The 17,501-nt window shown below is 51.4% G+C and overlaps 5 protein-coding genes across 5 annotated transcripts; 4 read left to right on the forward strand and 1 right to left on the reverse strand.

Moving 5' to 3' along the window:
- Positions 1 to 90: 90 nt before the first annotated feature.
- CTRU02_212616 (histone acetyltransferase type b catalytic subunit) lies at positions 91 to 1,642 on the reverse strand (the record flags this gene model as incomplete). Its single annotated transcript, XM_036723552.1, has 3 exons — positions 91 to 1,241; positions 1,290 to 1,565; positions 1,624 to 1,642. The coding sequence occupies 3 exons, from the start codon at positions 1,640 to 1,642 to the stop codon at positions 91 to 93; spliced, it is 1,446 nt and encodes a 481-aa protein (XP_036584828.1).
- Positions 1,643 to 2,329: 687 nt separating this feature from the next.
- CTRU02_212617 (zip metal ion) lies at positions 2,330 to 3,786 on the forward strand (the record flags this gene model as incomplete). Its single annotated transcript, XM_070205882.1, has 3 exons — positions 2,330 to 2,362; positions 2,548 to 3,542; positions 3,600 to 3,786. 3 exons carry the CDS (start codon positions 2,330 to 2,332, stop codon positions 3,784 to 3,786), a joined length of 1,215 nt encoding a protein of 404 aa, XP_070060275.1.
- A 4,927-nt stretch (positions 3,787 to 8,713) lies between these two features.
- CTRU02_212618 (F-box and wd repeat-containing protein) lies at positions 8,714 to 10,973 on the forward strand (the record flags this gene model as incomplete). The annotated part of the gene is made up of 5 exons (XM_036723550.1): positions 8,714 to 9,181; positions 9,249 to 9,847; positions 9,903 to 10,265; positions 10,322 to 10,670; positions 10,728 to 10,973. The coding sequence occupies 5 exons, from the start codon at positions 8,714 to 8,716 to the stop codon at positions 10,971 to 10,973; spliced, it is 2,025 nt and encodes a 674-aa protein (XP_036584826.1).
- A 1,221-nt stretch (positions 10,974 to 12,194) lies between these two features.
- CTRU02_212619 (pyruvate dehydrogenase e1 component alpha subunit) lies at positions 12,195 to 13,665 on the forward strand (the record flags this gene model as incomplete). The annotated part of the gene is made up of 4 exons (XM_036723549.2): positions 12,195 to 12,326; positions 12,441 to 12,574; positions 12,651 to 13,105; positions 13,157 to 13,665. 4 exons carry the CDS (start codon positions 12,195 to 12,197, stop codon positions 13,663 to 13,665), a joined length of 1,230 nt encoding a protein of 409 aa, XP_036584825.2.
- Positions 13,666 to 14,075: 410 nt separating this feature from the next.
- Positions 14,076 to 17,125, forward strand: CTRU02_212620 (DNA ligase; the record flags this gene model as incomplete). The annotated part of the gene is made up of 5 exons (XM_036723547.1): positions 14,076 to 14,212; positions 14,353 to 14,492; positions 14,522 to 15,677; positions 15,743 to 16,511; positions 16,589 to 17,125. The coding sequence occupies 5 exons, from the start codon at positions 14,076 to 14,078 to the stop codon at positions 17,123 to 17,125; spliced, it is 2,739 nt and encodes a 912-aa protein (XP_036584824.1).
- Between the last annotated feature and the right edge of the window lie 376 nt (positions 17,126 to 17,501).

Below are 17,501 nucleotides of genomic sequence, written 5' to 3' on the forward strand. Positions count from 1 at the left end.
TTACAGAATAGACTAAACGACAACCATGAACTCCTGATCTCAATCACAGCCCTTGTTCTTCACAATTCCTCCCGTTTTGTTTTTATCGAGTTAGGCGCCCTCAACTCTGGCCTTCTTGTTAACGGCTTGCTCCTCGGCATCGTCCACCGATTTTCGCTTGCTGCCGGTGTCTACCAAGTTGGTGGCACTAGTTTCGTGCTTCTCCCAGCGAGCATGCCAATCCAAAAGTCTGGCATACTCAAGCTCCACGCTGCTGAGCGCCTCGTTGAGTTTCTCAGAACGCTCCCCGGCATCTAGTTGGCCAAGAACATCCGCATTCTGACGGTAAATCCGCTGCTTGACAAACAGCTTCCACAGATGGTAGTGATGGTTGTCCTCTTTCGTCGGCTTCGCCTTCTTCTCCTCACTGAATCCAGCCTTCACAGATGTTGGCAGCTGGGACATGGTTTGCATCTCAATCAGTCTCTTAAATTGACGCTCCACGATCTTTGTTTTTTGACGGAGATTCCTGAGAAGCTCTTGGTCCACAAGATCCTTTGGCACGGTGCCAGTTGGGGGGCTCGGCAGAGAAATTTTGGTGTTAATTTTGACCTTACTAAATTCAGGCAAAGAGCGGAGAAAGGTCAGATCGCATAAATCTCTCATGTCATCGAAGGCCTCATTGGGATCCTCGACAGTCAGCTCCATAGTCTGGGAATTGTTGAGATAGTGGTTGAAGATCGTCTTATAAAGACGAGCGCCAATTCCCTTGCCCTGGAACGGGGGCAAGATCAAGAATTGGGAAAGTCTGGAGCGGCAAGGCAGTTCCTCTAGGAGATTGAATTCCTCCTTTGGCAGATCCCACTCTGTCGACGGTGGCGTGGGAGGTCGGAAGCAGAAGAACTTGTAGACAGTCGAGTAGCCGACAAAGGTGTATGAAGGATTTGTCGAGGCCTCAGCTGAAGATTGTTTGCGGTAAAGGAAAAAGACAGTCCACCGGTTGGCGTCCTCAGGGGCCTTCCAGGGGTCCTCGGTGTTCTCCAAGTCACGCGCGATGTATGAACCACCTTCGATGAACATAGGAACAAGAACCTCGATGCGGTTGGCAATCTGAGATATGGCCGGGTCCTCTAGGCTGCCCGTCCACACCTCATATGTTCCATCATCGCCTTCAAAGCACGAATGAAGTGTACCGGGAGGAGTAAACCCCTCAGGCTGGCTCTGTGCCCGATTATCGAATTCCTTGGCAGATTGAAACGCGACTATTCAAATTAGACGTGTGCCAGTATACTGTCAGCAGGAATACTTACCTCCGGGGAGGTGCTCTCTCAATATGGCATCGACGTCCGCAGCCTCAGTTTCGCCAACAGACTGGAATTTTTTCCCCCATGATACCTTGACGTGGGGCCGCATGTCATACGTGAGGTATCGAAGGCTGATTTTAAGGTCCTTATATCCAAAGATTCGTTCATCGTCGCCGAAGATCGAGTAGGTGAACTTTGGGTTAAACGATCCAATGGACTTTGTGGCTCCGGCAGCAGGTGCGATCAGGCTGATGTTGACAGCTTCGGTGGCATTCGCCGACCCTATGATAGAAAGTAAATACTTGCATTGACAAACACACAATTGAAGATCGGGACATACACTCATCGGTTTCGGCCATGATGTCGGTATTTGGTATCTGGGGCGTGAAGACGTGCAGTTGCTGCGGTTTTCTCACAATAACAAGGAGATCAAATCTGACTGGGTTGGAAACGAGTCCCAACACGTAGCCTCCGGATTACGTTGTCCAGACTAACAGATTCGGCAGTTGAAAATCGAAGGCAAACAGAAAGCTCTTTGCGACAGCTTTGGGGTGGCGCGCAATCAGAGCGCGTCAGGACGCGACACAGATTAATAGGTTTATGCGTTTAAGAGGTCTTTGTGCGGGGCTCCTATTGGTTGTGGACGTCTCGGGGCGCTAACGCTTGAAATACTTAGCTCGGGGACCCTCGCAAGAGCAGGACCCACCTGCATTACGACATGTGGTGACAAGACAGGTGCAGACTGGGACAGCCATTGAAGGGGGAGTATTTCGGCCAATGGATTACATTGGGTGCACCTTGAGAGCCAGCCCAGCCTAGCTCCAGAACCAACCTCGACGATTATCCCTTTACAACGAGCTGAAAGACGGCGAAAAGAAAGCCTTGAACCCGCAATTCTCGCCCTCCGCACTTGGTATTCCGCGACAGGCGAACAAAGCGGCTGGCAATCTTGGTACTAGACATGTTGGCGTGATCCAACGCTCTCGACAACCTCTCCTACGCCTTCGCATGCGCCGAACCAATCGATCGACGCCTTTTATCTAAAAATGGGAGGGCTACTATTGCTGCTCTTACTGAGCGTAAGTTTCTGCCTCTATCTCTCTGGATTCCAGCTTGGGTTAGACATTTAACCAAAGCTCAATTCGTGCCGGCAAGCTAACGTTTTTGGTCCTGATAGACGGTGATGGCCCTGGCGTATGTAGTTCTTAGCAAGATCGAAACCGTCGGCAAACAATGGTTTTCGACTCCGATGAACCACAACTAATGCAATTTTTCCCTCAGGTCTTTCTTCGCCGGCTCGTTACCTCTTGCGATTTCCTTGACGCAGTCACAGCTTCGATTTATCTCCAGCGTTGGCGTTGGTATTTTGGTCGGCACATCGATGATTGTCATTATACCTGAAGGCATTGAAGCAGTTTCAACTTCTGGCGGTCATCATCATGACAAGAGGAGCTTGACGAATGTTGTGGGTAAGCAGGGGAGGCTAGGAGTCCGATGGGCGGCTGGCGGCGACATACCGCAACTAGCAACCACTGCTGGTCCTGCGGGACCGAGAGACAACCTAGATTCTGTCGACCTTATCAACCTAGACGGTGTGAGTCTGCGCGGTCGAGAGGAGTTGGCTCCGGGTGAGCACGGCCATGAGGAGGCTCCGGGGCACGCCCCGGGGACCGAGCCAAAACACGGAGAAGAGAAGCACGCCGAGGTGCCTACGTTCTACATCGGTCTTTCCATGGTCCTTGGGTTCGTCCTCATGTTTCTTATTGATAGGCTTCCTCGCCATGCGACAGATCGTATGCAAACCGAACCGCAAATGCGGCACGTCAGTTTGGACAACCTTGGCGGCGCATCTAGTGGCGCCGACGAGGAATCTGAAGGATTCTTAGGCTCTCTTGCTCCTCCGCCGAAACAGTCGCGAAGCCTCGCGACTACCATCGGGCTAGTCATCCACGCTGCAGCAGACGGAATCGCCATGGGAGCATCGACTTCCACCTCCAACACCCAATTGGGTTTAATCATTTTCGTTGCTATCATGGTCCACAAGGCACCGGCCGCGTTTGGCCTGACATCAGTTCTCCTCAAGCAAGGGTTGTCGAAGCGTGCGGCGCGCGGACACTTGATCGTCTTCAGCCTTGCTGCCCCTTTCGGTGCTCTCAGTACCTGGGCAATTATTCAAATTCTGGGCGGTGGTAACCTTGATGGGGAATCCGGCCAGTGGTGGACTGGCATGCTCCTGCTATTCTCGGCAGGAACCTTTCTGTAAGTCGGATTTTCACCTCTGATCCAAGTAATATGCCTTATCTTACAATCGACCAGCTTCGTCGCGATGCACGCGATGCAAGAGGAAAACGTCAACCCCAAACATGATCATGGAAGTGCCAACGGTTATTCAGAAGGAAGTGGTGCCCAAAGAGGACAGCATCGGCCACAGATGCGTGATACCTTTGCAACGGTTGCTGGCATGCTCCTTCCCCTTCTCACCCAGTTTGGCCATCATCACTGAGCGATAGAGTAGGGGGCAAGCAAGTAAACCGTGCCCGCATGCTTGAGGATTATATTCGGCCCATCTATACCAATCAATTGAGACTTCTATGTACAGCGAGCCTCTCTTGACTCATGACGATGATGACCTGTATAGACTATTTCTGGTCGGTTGGCGTCCTGGACTGTCGGATCCGAAAAAGATATGTTTTTAAAGACCATGTACTCTAGATCGATCGATGCTGTACGCAACTATATAAAAGCTCAAAAGTTTCTTGCTTGATTAATAACCAAAAAAAAAAGAAAAAAAAAAGAAAAATCTTCCGCCCAAGGCTAAGTAATCCAGGGGTGTGCATCTTTTTTGTGTTCCGCTCGCCACAAAGGAAGCTACTGCAAAGAGGCACATGGGGGGTAGACAACAGACAGGGCGTCGCCAGGGAAGCCCTTGTCGACCGAGCGCTCAAGTTGAGCTAGGGTTCTGGTCTGGGCGTTTCAAATTCGTACGACGACCTTGGCATCAGCGAGACGCTCGTAGCGCTTCGTCACAACGAGGGGATCAAAGACGGTTGGCATGTCAGCAGACTTTTGCTACGTTGAACTTCCAAGAGAGACGAAGAGAGGGTGGGAGGATGGGAGGAAGGAGAGTGGTCGCGCAGCACTGCGCGACCGGTGGTTAGCGAAAGTGCTTCGAGTCTGAGACACCTTTTCTCTCCTGCGTGGAAGAGCGGTGGCGGGCTGTGTGCTAGTTTTTACCGCTCCCATGGGAATGACAGCCAGAGATAAATTGACAAATCCATGCCTCTGCGACAGCCGACGATAGATCTGCAAGGCAAAGTTGCTGAAATGATACCATGCAGGGCTGATTGAGCTTGTCGAGAGGCATGCACATGTCGCAATTCTTCAGATACAGGCCATCCCGTTAAGGAGCATCGCATCATTAAACCCTCAAGTATTGGATAACCATTCTTTTTTTTCCCCTCCTTCTCCCAAAAAAGAAGACTTTTGGGTTTTGGAGGGTCGGAATGGACAGGTCTGAGCCTAGGGTAAGTAAAATGGCACCCCTGTGTCGTATCTCTGGAGCAGATCTGAGGCACCCAAGCCGCCAGTGTCGCAAGTTCAAAAGCCCTGGAATTGAGCTGAACATACAACTGACAAAAGACCAGGTAGTAGGAAAAGTTCCGACTGGGATGAACCACGAGCTCCTTCTTCTTTGCAGCATGCTTGTGGAATTTGCTTTGCCATTATGATGGGTTGAAACTATTGCTGTGCTTGGGCACAAAGGAGCGACATGCAGGCTTGTTTCTTGTCTTGTTTAGCTGCTTCTCTTCCTCCATCCCATCTCTTCTAGAAGAGAACAATGCCATCCTGCAGGGAACTTGACAATGAATCAAAAACTTGAGAGATTCGGCGCGTGGAATACTGGCGGAGGCGCGGGGGGCTCGAACGAGCGGTAGCTAAACTTAGCGAACTTGATCTGCGATACGAATCGGACACAGCCGTCCTAGTTTGCGTCCGTCGAATGACCAATCATACCTCTTTAGTCCGGGGTTATTGTCGACTCTTTGTGCACGGTGCCCGGAGCATTTGTGGCGGCTTAGTCGGTAACAAGTCGCTTTAGAGCTAACAACAAGTACCATCATCTGATGGTGAGGGTCTGGTCTATCTCAACGGCGTTGACGCATTACATTCGGTCCTGAGCGAGACAGACCATGGTGAAAAAGCGACTGAAAATTAGCATTTTTATCGAGAGCCACTGGACAAAGCGATGTTCTGCTTCTCTGGCATGCGCATTGTTTACCCGACACCTTAACCAAGTCAACTACTTAAGCATGGCTGTAACGAACTCCTTGGCCGATGTTAATGAATCGCTTTGTTCAAAAACGCTGCAGAATAAGCAGATAACTGTAAACGTCAGGCCCCGATATGCAATAGTCGGCCTTTGTGGGCGTCAACCAAATGTTGAACCAATACTCCATCAGAACCTGGCAGCCGTGAGATGAGTGATTCCTGCAAGAACACAACATCGACGGGTTGGCTCCCAGACAACAAGAACCAGCTTTAGAGACGACGGGGCGGTTGTGGCTCCCTCAAGTCGGAGGAGACGCAGTTTGGCCCCAGCTTGGCGCAGATTCGCGATATAGCCTTCTAGCTTGTTAAGAGAGGAAAGCCGAGCGGAGACTCTCCATTGCGCCATCGTGGTATCTCCATCCACAAGCCAGTTCCGTATTGCTCGCTATCGCCTTTCGGTGACCTAGCCGGTTCTGTTCTTTGGTGAGCGGGCTCGGCGCAGCAGCAAGCCAGATTCGTACTCGGTAGCCCGCAATGACTTGAAAGAATCGATCGACGTCACGAATACCCACTATGGTGCGGACGAAGGGCACTAGTGCAGCATAAGCGCCGCTAACTCGGACCCTGCAGGGCCCCTTGGAAGAGCAATGGACGGTTTCTTGTTTGTAGCGAGACGAGGCAAGGTGAGAGACCTCATTTATCGGCTCATGGCTAGCAATCCATAGAAAAACAGACAACGAAATAGAGCTGGGGAATGGAAGGGTGTGGATTATGAATGGGCTTTCCATGCACGCAGGGCGGATGCTCAAGACTTGCGAGGGACGGGGAGAGACGCCCATCTCCCGATCGCCCTGGGCGGGTGTGTATCCGCACAGCAGCTGATATTGGTGATAAGGAGGTCAATGAACGACTAAGCATTGTTCATCTTTACCCCAGCCGCATTCGCATTCGATAATGAACTTGCTCAGATGACCGATGAGACGTGGTTGGCATATCCGAAGAGGAAACGGGAATTATGTAATTGTTCAATGAAAATGGCATTTTCGGGCAGCAGCAAGCTGTAAGTGCCCGTCGTCAAAAATAAGTGGTGTCCTCATCAGCCCAACCTGGTTGGTAACTTAATGCCGGGACCGGCCGTTTGCAGGCGGTGCTTGGCTCCCGCTCTGACTTCCACGCTGGTATAGAGATAATATACTATACTATGTAGATGGCCAGGAGCGGGGTCAGCTATTGTTGGATAATTCTCAAAGACTGTCTCGGGAATGATGTTGTTAGTACGAATATGCAGGTAATTAATGTACGGATACCTGGCGCAGGAGCGCTTGAGAAATTGTCAGGTCAGCTGAAGTCTTGGATGCCAGTCCCACGGTGGAGGGCAACTGGCACGAAACAGCGCTAGATAAGGCCCAGAATAAAATTCTGTTTGTTTGGGAATCATCAGCGCCTGGGCCTGGCAGAGAGGCGTTGTCAAATGTCTGTCGCTCGCGAGTGCTTAATGTCTTTGCATGCTTGGAAATGTTTTGGCTCTCTACAGTGCCTTTGTAGTGGAGAGAACGATATCGTTCACTCTTGTCGGTCACTCCTGCCGTTTCGCTTCTTTTGTTCCAGTCTCCTTCCAGCCAAGAGCAGAGACAGGTGCAGGCTCAAGGGAAGGTACCTCCAATGCCGCAAAATGCTGCACTAGGTTCAGGTATCCATCACGGGTTCTTCGCCTCCCGGTCCCTCCTCCACTTCCGCTAGCCCCGTCTGTCTCCGTCTCTCACTCCATCCAGGTCTTCCCCCCGGGGGCACAAATACACCACCACTCTGCCAGTGGAAGGCGGCACAAAGGACGATGAGTGCACTGTGACTTGTGTGGCACTACTAAGTACCCGGCGCCCCAAGGCACGCCCACATAACCACAAGCCCAGGCCTTCTTTTGGCGCTCCTCGTCTTAGTCCCCCCTTCCACCATCCTTCCACACTTCCACACTTCCACCCGCACACCCTTTTTCTTTCTGTATCCGTCCTTCCCCAAAGTCCAAGGGCGACCAACCCACCGCCTCTCCCTCTCTCTCTGCCTTTGTTACCCTCCCCATCATCAGGTACCGACCGTGCAGTGGCCTGCGCCTCTGAGCCTTGACTTTCTCATCCCCCTCACCCCGTCCCACACTGGTCTTGGGTCTTGGTCTTACTTGGTCTTGGTCCCCGGCTAGACCTGGTTCCTTTCCCTGGTCTCCATACCTCTTCGCTCGTACTTTACCACCACACCCAAGCCATTCCTTACCTCATCTACCCAACTTACCTACGTAGTGCTGCTCGTCAAGTATCTGATCTCCTTTCCTCCCTCCCTCCCCCAAATCCCCAATCCCAGCCAACCTAAAGTTGGACTTCTCTCCAATCCCGTCTCTCCTCTTCTTCTCATCTTCCTGCCGCCCTACGACAAGCGACAGCAAACAAACACCTTCACAGGGAGGTGTGAAGGCATTTGGGCGTCAACCAGCGATTAATCCACTTTCGATTGATACGCCCTGTGCATGCCATACACCACCACCAGGCCCAGCGACCCACGCTTTCCGCTTGTCAACTCCGATTGTTAAGCTTCCGTCTCCCGCGCCCCATACTCAGTGCAAGAGAGGCAAGCGACGACAGACAAACCGACGTTCTGTTCAGCCTACCCTCCAGAGCAAGTTTCGCTCTCTCGTTGCTCCACGATACCGTCACTTTATCGCACCGTCAAAGACTCATTTTCCTTGTTTACCATACGCATTTTTCTTTTCTTTTTATATTGGCTCTGCCCCTTTACCAAATCGATATAACCCCTGCCTGGTCTGTCTTCGACCTCTTCGACTTGTCACGCTCCTCCCACAAGGTGCGACGACTGTACCCTGCGCCTATCGTTGTGTTGCACTTCTCTGCGCACATCGCATACTACATCACCCTATCGTCAAACTCTGACGAATCCCTTGACGGACGCTTTGACGGCAAACCAAGCTGCTTGGTAATAGTCTGTTGACATTACTCGCTTAATGACCGCCTAGCAACGACTTCACTCTCCGACTCGGGCCCGAAACTTCAAACACTGCACGACTGCATCCCGATTTTCGGGGCATTGCCAGTACCGACTCTGAAGTCTCGAATCTCAAACTTCTCGAGGACGACCGTCGTACATTACATCCTGACATGGCTGGTTACAATAACCGACCATTGAGTTTCTCGGAAAGGAGGGGGAGCATGCTCAGCGACGATATGACGCTCAACACGGGGGGGATGTCTAGCAGCCAGAAATTGGAAAAGATGCCAGCACGACCAGGCCATATGCGTGGCCCGCCGACACCTAGCATGACGACGCCTGCTGCCGACTTCGACCAACAGTTGACTGGCTCACCACCGCCACCTCCCACACCAGCCGCCTCTCCAGGTCCATCCCATCATCAGCTCGACTGGAGCGACGCTGCTGACGACGAGGATTTTTTCTTGGCCAAAGTCCGCCATCACTTCAAGAACTCTGGTGGCCCGCACCGAACTCGTCTCCTGGCGGACCTACTGAACCTTTGCACAAGCCAGCAACTGAGCTTTGTTCATCAGTTCGTCAGTCCTCTGCTTAAAAAAGATCCATTTACGAGTCTGCCCGATGAGCTTTGTTTGCGCGTAAGAATTTTATTCTACGTAGTTTATTTTTTTTCTTTTCTTCTACGTGCTAATACCGAGCCTCCAGATTCTCTCCTTTATTGATGACCCAAAGGTTTTGGCCCGTGCCTCTCAAGTATCCAGGAGATGGCGAGACTTGTTGAGCGACGATATGACGTGGAAAAATCTCTGCGTCAAGCACGATTACGGACGACGTCTTTCAGAAGTGTCTGTGCCCATGGGAAGCGGATCACGCCCTGGCGCTCAACCTCTCTGGGGTGACAACGACTACGCCAGCAATAGTTTTCCGGGTGCCCTCCCTTTGACAGCACATGCTTCCGGCTCTCGTAGTCTAGACGGGTCTTCAAACTCGCGGCCAAAAATGAGATCTTACAAGTCGCACTTCAAGCAACGATACCTCGTAGAGGCGGCTTGGAGATCTGGTGGCACAAGCACCACCAGAAACATTACTCAAGAGGGGGGTGTTGTAACAAGCCTGCACTTAACCCCTAAGTATATCATCGTGGCCCTTGATAACGCCAAGATTCATGTTTTCGATACAAAGGGCAACGCTCAACGTACCTTGCAGGGTCATGTTATGGGTGTGTGGGCGATGGTCCCATGGGAAGATATTCTGGTTAGTGGTGGATGTGACCGCGATGTGCGCGTCTGGAATTTGGCTACGGGGTAAGTTCCGGACGAAAAGACTCAAGGCGGTACTAGACTCAACTGACATTCACAGTGCCTGCCTTCACACACTTCGTGGTCACACATCAACTGTGCGCTGCCTCAAGATGTCTGACGCAAACACGGCGATATCGGGCTCTCGTGATACGACACTTAGAGTATGGGATATCAGGACTGGTTTGTGCAGAAACGTACTTGTCGGCCACAGCGCCAGCGTCCGATGCTTGGAGATCAAGGGAGACATCGTTGTATCTGGCAGCTATGACACTACGGCTAAAGTGTGGAGCATATCGGAGGGCAGATGCATTCAGACACTGCAAGGCCACTTCAGCCAGATCTACGCGATTGCTTTCGACGGCAAGAGAGTAGTGACAGGCAGTTTGGATACTAACGTGCGAATCTGGGATCCTAGGACAGCGTAAGTGCTCTGATGCCAGGATGTTTGCCTTGGTCTGCTGCTAACTCCACTAATAGTGAATGTTTGGCTATCCTGCAGGGTCACACGTCTCTTGTTGGACAGCTGCAAATGCGTGGCGATACTCTGGTGACTGGCGGCTCTGATGGTTCAGTACGCGTGTGGTCACTGGAGAAAATGTGTCCTATTCACCGGCTCGCCGCACACGATAATAGCGTTACCAGCTTGCAATTTGACGACACCCGTGTTGTCAGTGGTGGAAGTGACGGCAGAGTCAAAATTTGGGATCTCAAGACCGGCCATTTGGTACGAGAGCTTATCGCCCAGGGCGAGGCTGTTTGGAGAGTGGCTTTTGAAGATGAAAAGTGCGTGGCGTTAGCTTTACGACAGAACAGAACTGTGATGGAGGTAGGAGAAGTTCCCCAATCTTTTTGCAAAGTGTCATGACGCTAATAAACTTCCTAGGTCTGGTCATTTTCTCCTCCAGAGGATGTTCTGTACGATCGCCCGCTCTCCCTCCAGCAACGTGTAATGCAGGATACACCAAATCGCCCCATGAGCGCAATGCAGCTTGATTTCAGACAGCAGCAGCCAAGTGTTGCGGGACCAAGCCGAGAAGCCACAGGAAGCCAGGACGTCGATATGAGGGACGCCGGACCATCTACCGCCCCACTTCAAGGTGGTAATAAGACCTTTTTCCACGATGATTAGGCGGAATCATCTTGGAAGTTGTGACTTTGAAAGAACATTACAGGCGAGCGATGTTGATTGTCGCATTGCAGCATACGGCCGGTACAAATGTGCTGGCCACGTCTGCTGCCAGAGCATCAGCGAGACGTCGGTGTGGACAAACGGGCCACTTGACGAAACTATAATTGCTTTCTCTAGCAGTTTCATCACTTAAACGCTTCTAAGCATAGAATCAGAGGGCCACTCGTACAAAGAAGAGTGGTGTCGTTCGGCGTTGGTCAGGAAGCATTGCATGCATTTGAAAGGACGGGCCAGCATGGAATTGAAAGCATTTTGAGGGTTCGTTTGGGGTCTTGATGGATGGAAGGGACAAATGGCGGGAATCACAACTTCAGGGCGTTGGCATTGGTCAGCTATGTCCACGCGGCTGGCCCGGCCGCTCTCTTAATATACCCCGTGGTAAAGTGTATAGTAGAGCTATATACCACGTCAAAATGAGGGTCGTTGGCAAATTGATGTGATATTGTAAGAAGTGACACGAGCTTTAGGTCTTATGATGGCTGTGAAGATACAACAATGGTTGCCTGAACTGTCAGAGAATAAACGAACAAATCTGGGCGGCAAGGCTGTTTTCCTCGTTAGAATTATGTCTCTTAATGTTTTTCGGCTCACTACAAGGTCATGATCTATGACATCAATGTGAGGTCCTGCTCTGAACAATCCTGTATCGATGGACTTCCGTTTGTCAGTCAGTGACATGCACGATACAATGGATTGACCAAACCTTGGGGTTTGGTCAAAACTTGGGCGAATTGAGTTTCATGCCCTAGCGACTGAACGGAGGCTCTAGCGGCGATTGGGACAGCACATATTCGTATCCAATTTCCCTGCTATCTCCGATGGTCGCCTCAACTGAATCGCCCACCGAAGTGGGAAAAAAAAAAGAAAAAAGTCCGGCCGTTGCAAACCGGGGCCCACCGTATGAGAGAGATAGCGCCACTGCTTGGTACGAACAGTGGTCGGGTGCTCGAGGTGCGCACTTGCAAATTCCCGTTGAGTCGAGTCACGTGATAACACGCTATTCCCTTCTAGGATTAGTAGTTTTCAACAAGCAGCAGCTCCCTTCCCAACCAACGCCGCGATTTTTCGGAGCTCCAGCGACCAAATAATTTGTTATCATCCTCCTTCCCCCGAGCCCTTCTCATCCTCATCGACCGGAGGTTCCATCATCACAACCCCACGATGTTCTCCCGCGCGATCAGGTTAAACCGAGCGGTGCCTCTGCGCACTCGCACCCCCGTTTCTTTCGTTGCTGCGTCCCGATCCGTCACTACCAACGCTGCATCGGCAACCCTGGAGAAGCGCCTCCCGCAGGTGAGTTTGCGCTCTTTTTCCGCCGCCCTGTCTTCCACAGTTGTCGCAAAATATGACGGCTGTATCGATTACGACCCATCGTGATTTTCAAATGGCTGATCTTTACTTGTTTAGTCCGACGAGGAGCCTTTCCAGATCACCCTGAGCGATGAGAGCTTCGAGACATACCAGCTTGACCCCCCGCCATACACTCTTGAGGTGACCAAGAAGGAGTTGAAGCAGATGTACAAGGACATGGTTGTGGTCAGGTATGCTAGAGTCGGTTCCTTATAAAATGTCTCATGTTTTCCGCCGACTGGACACGCCAGCTGATCATGCATAAAGACAAATGGAGATGGCTGCCGACCGATTGTACAAGGAGAAGAAGATTCGTGGTTTCTGCCACTTGTCTACCGGTCAAGAGGCTGTCGCTGTTGGTATTGAGCACGCTCTTACCCGCCAGGACGACGTTATTACTGCCTACCGCTGCCACGGCTTCGCCTACATGCGCGGCGGCACGGTCCGTTCCATTATCGGAGAGCTTCTCGGCCGCCGTGAGGGTATTGCTTACGGCAAGGGAGGTTCCATGCACATGTTCACCAAGGGCTTCTACGGTGGCAACGGTATCGTCGGTGCGCAGGTGCCCGTCGGTGCCGGTCTCGCCTTCGCTCACAAGTACACTGGCCGCAAGAACGCCTCCGTCATCCTGTACGGTGATGGTGCCAGCAACCAGGGTCAAGTCTTTGAGGCTTTCAACATGGCCAAGCTTTGGGGTCTGCCCGCTCTTTTCGGATGCGAGAGTAAGTTCTCCGGAGAAGCCGACTAATAATTCCTACTAATGATTGTGTTAGACAACAAGTACGGTATGGGTACCGCTGCCGCTCGCTCCTCTGCCCTTACCGACTACTACAAGCGTGGTCAGTACATTCCCGGCCTGAAGGTCAACGGCATGGACGTTCTTGCAGTCAAGGCCGCCGTCAAGTACGGAAAGGACTTCGCCGTTGCCGAGAACGGACCTCTCGTCCTCGAGTACGTCACTTACCGCTACGGTGGTCACTCCATGTCCGACCCTGGTACCACCTACCGTACCCGTGAGGAGATCCAGCGTATGCGTTCTACCAACGACCCCATCGCCGGCCTTAAGCAGAAGATCATTGACTGGGAGGTCGTCACTGAGGACGAGCTTAAGACAATTGACAAGGAGGCCCGCAGCTTCGTCAACGAGGAGGTTGCTGCCGCTGAGGCCATGGCCGTCCCCCCCACTACCCCTCAGATCTTGTACGAGGACATCTATGTCAGGGGCACTGAGCCCCAGTTCATCCGTGGACGCACGCCGGATGAGAACTTCTACTTCAACTAAATTCCATGCGCTCCGAATAATCGTCTCCTAACCTACCTGTCCTATTGTACAATACCTGCTAGCTAGAAAGGGGTGAAGTGGTCACAATGTGAACATGGCCGGGGTCTGCAGATGTCCTCCTGGTTCGATAACTTGGTTCTCAATCGTGATTTTTTTGGAATTGTGGTTGCCTCGCGGTTCAATGTGATTAACTCAACTTTTTTTTCTTGGATTTCACTAAAGACCTCCTAAAATTCAGTGACTAGGATGCTTCAATTGGTGCATAAATCCAATGCTAAATGCAGCTTGCTGCCTAATGCTGCCTAGTGGGGCGATGTAACTAAGAGGTCTTCAACGCGTAGGTCACTGCTTAACGCGCTTTCTGCCTGGAAGAGCGCGTCAAGCATCTCCATCAGCATTCAACTACATTCATGTTTTGCGCCCGCCTTTTAAGCGGTCCAATTCCTCGCAGGAACGTATCCAGGGCGGTGTTCCGTATCACTTTCCGACTCTTCACCGTCCATAACCAGCGAATACTTATCATGGCTCCCAAGCAGGCCACTTTGGGGTACGTTCGGTCCTCGCAGACAACTTTGGGGTGTGTACAAGGGAGATGGTCTTCGATTCCCTATGGGTGCAATGGAACTATTACTTTCCTTGACGCCTTACGTGAGCGAAGTGGTCGCTGGCTAACATTGTGGAAAACAGCAAGTTTTTCGGACAGAAGGGTTCCAAGCCCGAGCCCCAGCAAAGCAAGTTGAGCTTTGCTACAAAAGCAGCTCCCAAGAAGGTCACGGACGAGACAGGGACTTCTACTACTAGCTCAAAGGCTACAAAGGAAACCACAAGTTTGTAGAATTTACCTATCTTTGCGCTGGAAAATGCACTCACACCCCGTCCGCAGAGCCTAGGAAACGCACCCGAAGCCCGAGCCCCGTAGTCAAGTCGACAAGCACTGAAGTTAAGGCGGAGGCCTCTGAAGAAGAAGGAGACGAGCCCGTTGATAAGAGACCCCGCAGAGGCCGTCAGCGTGTTCTAGAAGAGGAGGATGAGGATGAAGTAATGGACGAAGCCGCTGCCAAGTCTCCCTCAAAGTCACCTAAAGCGTCAAAAGCCAGGAAGAACAATCCCAGGAGGACAGGAAATGCAGCGGCCTCGCCCAAAAAGTCCAAGTCTCCTTCTCCACTCCCAGTCGCTAAAGACGAAGAGGACAAATCTGCAGAGTCTACGTCCGAGACTGATGTTGACGAAGAAGAAGAGGTCAAGTCAACAGCAGCGAAAAAAACGCTGGAAAAGGTACAGATGAAGCTCAAGACCGCAACCAAGGACCCGTACCCAGATTGGAAGCCAGGCCAGCCGGTCCCCTATGCAGCACTCTGCAAAACGTTTTCACTCATCGAGCTTACGACCAAGCGACTTGAGATCATGGCTCATTGCTCGTTGTTCCTTCGGCAAGTTCTGCGTTTGACGCCAGACGATCTGTTGCCGACTGTCTTGCTCATGATCAACAAGCTAGCTCCTGATTATGCTGGTATTGAACTCGGCATTGGCGAATCATTAATCATGAAGGCAATTGGTGAAACAACAGGTCGCAGTCTTGCTGTTATCAAGCAAGATCAAAAGGAAATTGGAGATCTTGGCCTTGTTGCAGTTAAGAGTAGATCAACACAACCAACCATGTTCAAGCCAAAGGCGTTGACGATCAGGGCGGTGCACAATGGTCTCATGGGCATCGCTACGGTTTCCGGAAGTGGCGCCCAAGGCCGTAAGGTGGATTCAATCAAGAAGCTCTTGTCAGCAGCCGATGCTCATGGTACCGGAAAGGTGGACATCAATAAAGACAAGGGGGGTCCCAGCGAAGCCAAGTATCTTGTTCGCTTCCTGGAGGGTAAGCTTCGACTTGGTTTAGCAGAGAGGACAGTTTTGGTCTCTTTGGCTCAAGCAGTAGTCTATCATGAGGCAGATGCCAAAGGACAAGTTCCCAAGCCTTCGGATGTTGAGCAGGCAGAGGCCATTCTCAAACAAGTTTACAGGTATGTTTCTTTTTTTTCTTCTTTTCTTTTTTCCTGTCATACCAGTTGATGCTAATTTTTGGCAGCGAGCTCCCTAGCTATGATGTTATCATCCCCGCCATGGTGGAACACGGTATTATGAACCTTCGCGATCATTGCAAGCTGAAGCCTGGTGTACCCCTGAAGCCCATGTTGGCGAAACCAACGAAAGCCATCACCGAGGTTCTGGATCGCTTTGAGAACCAAACCTTCACTTGTGAGTACAAGTACGATGGTGAACGGGCACAAATTCACTACGTCGCCAAGACTGCGGATGAGGAACTTAGTCAGTCCCTACCAGGGGCCACCCAGGCTGCGGCAGATGGCGTTGCATCTATCTTCTCGAGAAATTCTGAAGATCTTTCAAAGAAGTACCCTGATATTCTGGCAAAGCTGCACACCTGGGTAAAGGATGACACCAAGAGTTTTGTCCTGGATTGCGAGACAGTGGCCTGGGATGTCGAGGAAAAGAAGGTGCTTCCTTTCCAGCAGTTGATGACTCGCAAGAAGAAGGATGTCAAGCTTGAAGATGTCAAGGTCAAGGTATGCGTGTTTGCCTTCGACCTGCTCTACCTGAACGGTGAGGCCATTGTCGAGAAGTCGCTCCGTGAACGTCGTGAGCTACTCGAGAAGGCTTTTGCGCCGGTGGAAGGCGAATTTGCTTTTGCAACACATATGAATGGTCAAGAGCTGGAGCAGATACAGGAGTTCCTTGACGAGAGCGTCAAGGCATCTTGTGAGGGCCTCATGGTCAAGATGCTGGACGGCTCAGAGAGTGGGTACGAGCCCAGCAAGAGAAGTCGAAACTGGCTCAAGGTATGTAACTGTCGTTGGGGCCCCTGAAAGGCTGCATTCTCTTTCTCATCGACCGTGTGCTCACATTTTCCCCCTAGATAAAAAAAGATTACCTCAGCGGTATCGGCGACTCGCTCGATCTTGTGGTGCTGGGTGCATACTATGGAAAGGGCAAGCGTACATCCGTGTACGGCGCATTCCTTCTCGCATGCTACAACCCATCATCTGATTCGTATGAAACTGTTTGCAACATTGGCACGGGATTCTCCGAAGCGGCCCTTGAGGAGCTTCACTCTCAGCTCTCAGATATTGTTATTGACCGGCCAAAACCATTTTACGCGCACTCCTCTGGAGGCCAGCATCAGCCTGATGTCTGGTTCGAGCCGCGTTATGTCTGGGAGGTCAAGACTGCAGATCTGACGCTCAGCCCGCGCTACAAGGCAGGGTGCAAGGAGGGCGTCGACCCTGGCGGTGAGAAGGGTATCTCGTTACGGTTCCCACGCTTCATCAAGGTGCGTGACGACAAGAAGCCTGACGAGGCCACGTCTAGTCGGCAAGTGGCCGAGATGTACCGTAAACAGGAGAGCGTGACCAAGAGCAAGGGTCCCGCCGTGGATGATGATTTCGAGTATTGATGAATGCACACGCGCACTGGCAATACCACCGCATTGATGTTTTTTTTTTTTTAATTTTTAGTTTGGCGTTGGATGAACACCTAGCATACTGGTAGACAGCAAAGTGGAAGGGTAGAAAGGGGAAATGCCTGGTCATTTGCTCTGTAAAATGGGAAAGCACTGACAGCCCACATGGCACTTAATATTTTTTTTAAACCTCTTTCTGTGTTCGCCGATATTACTTACCTTTTCTGCGTTGACGTCCAATGTTCGGTTTCGCGTCTCACATGATGGGAAAGATAAAAAAAAAGAAAAAAGAGAGAGATTGCCTATCCCGATTTACTTTGACCATACATATATATATGTATATATGCACGCAGTCAGTTCGGATACGAGC

The sequence above is a fragment of the Colletotrichum truncatum genome (assembly GCF_014235925.2).
Source record: "Colletotrichum truncatum strain CMES1059 chromosome Unknown Contig_0009, whole genome shotgun sequence".
Lineage (NCBI taxonomy): Eukaryota > Fungi > Ascomycota > Sordariomycetes > Glomerellales > Glomerellaceae > Colletotrichum > Colletotrichum truncatum.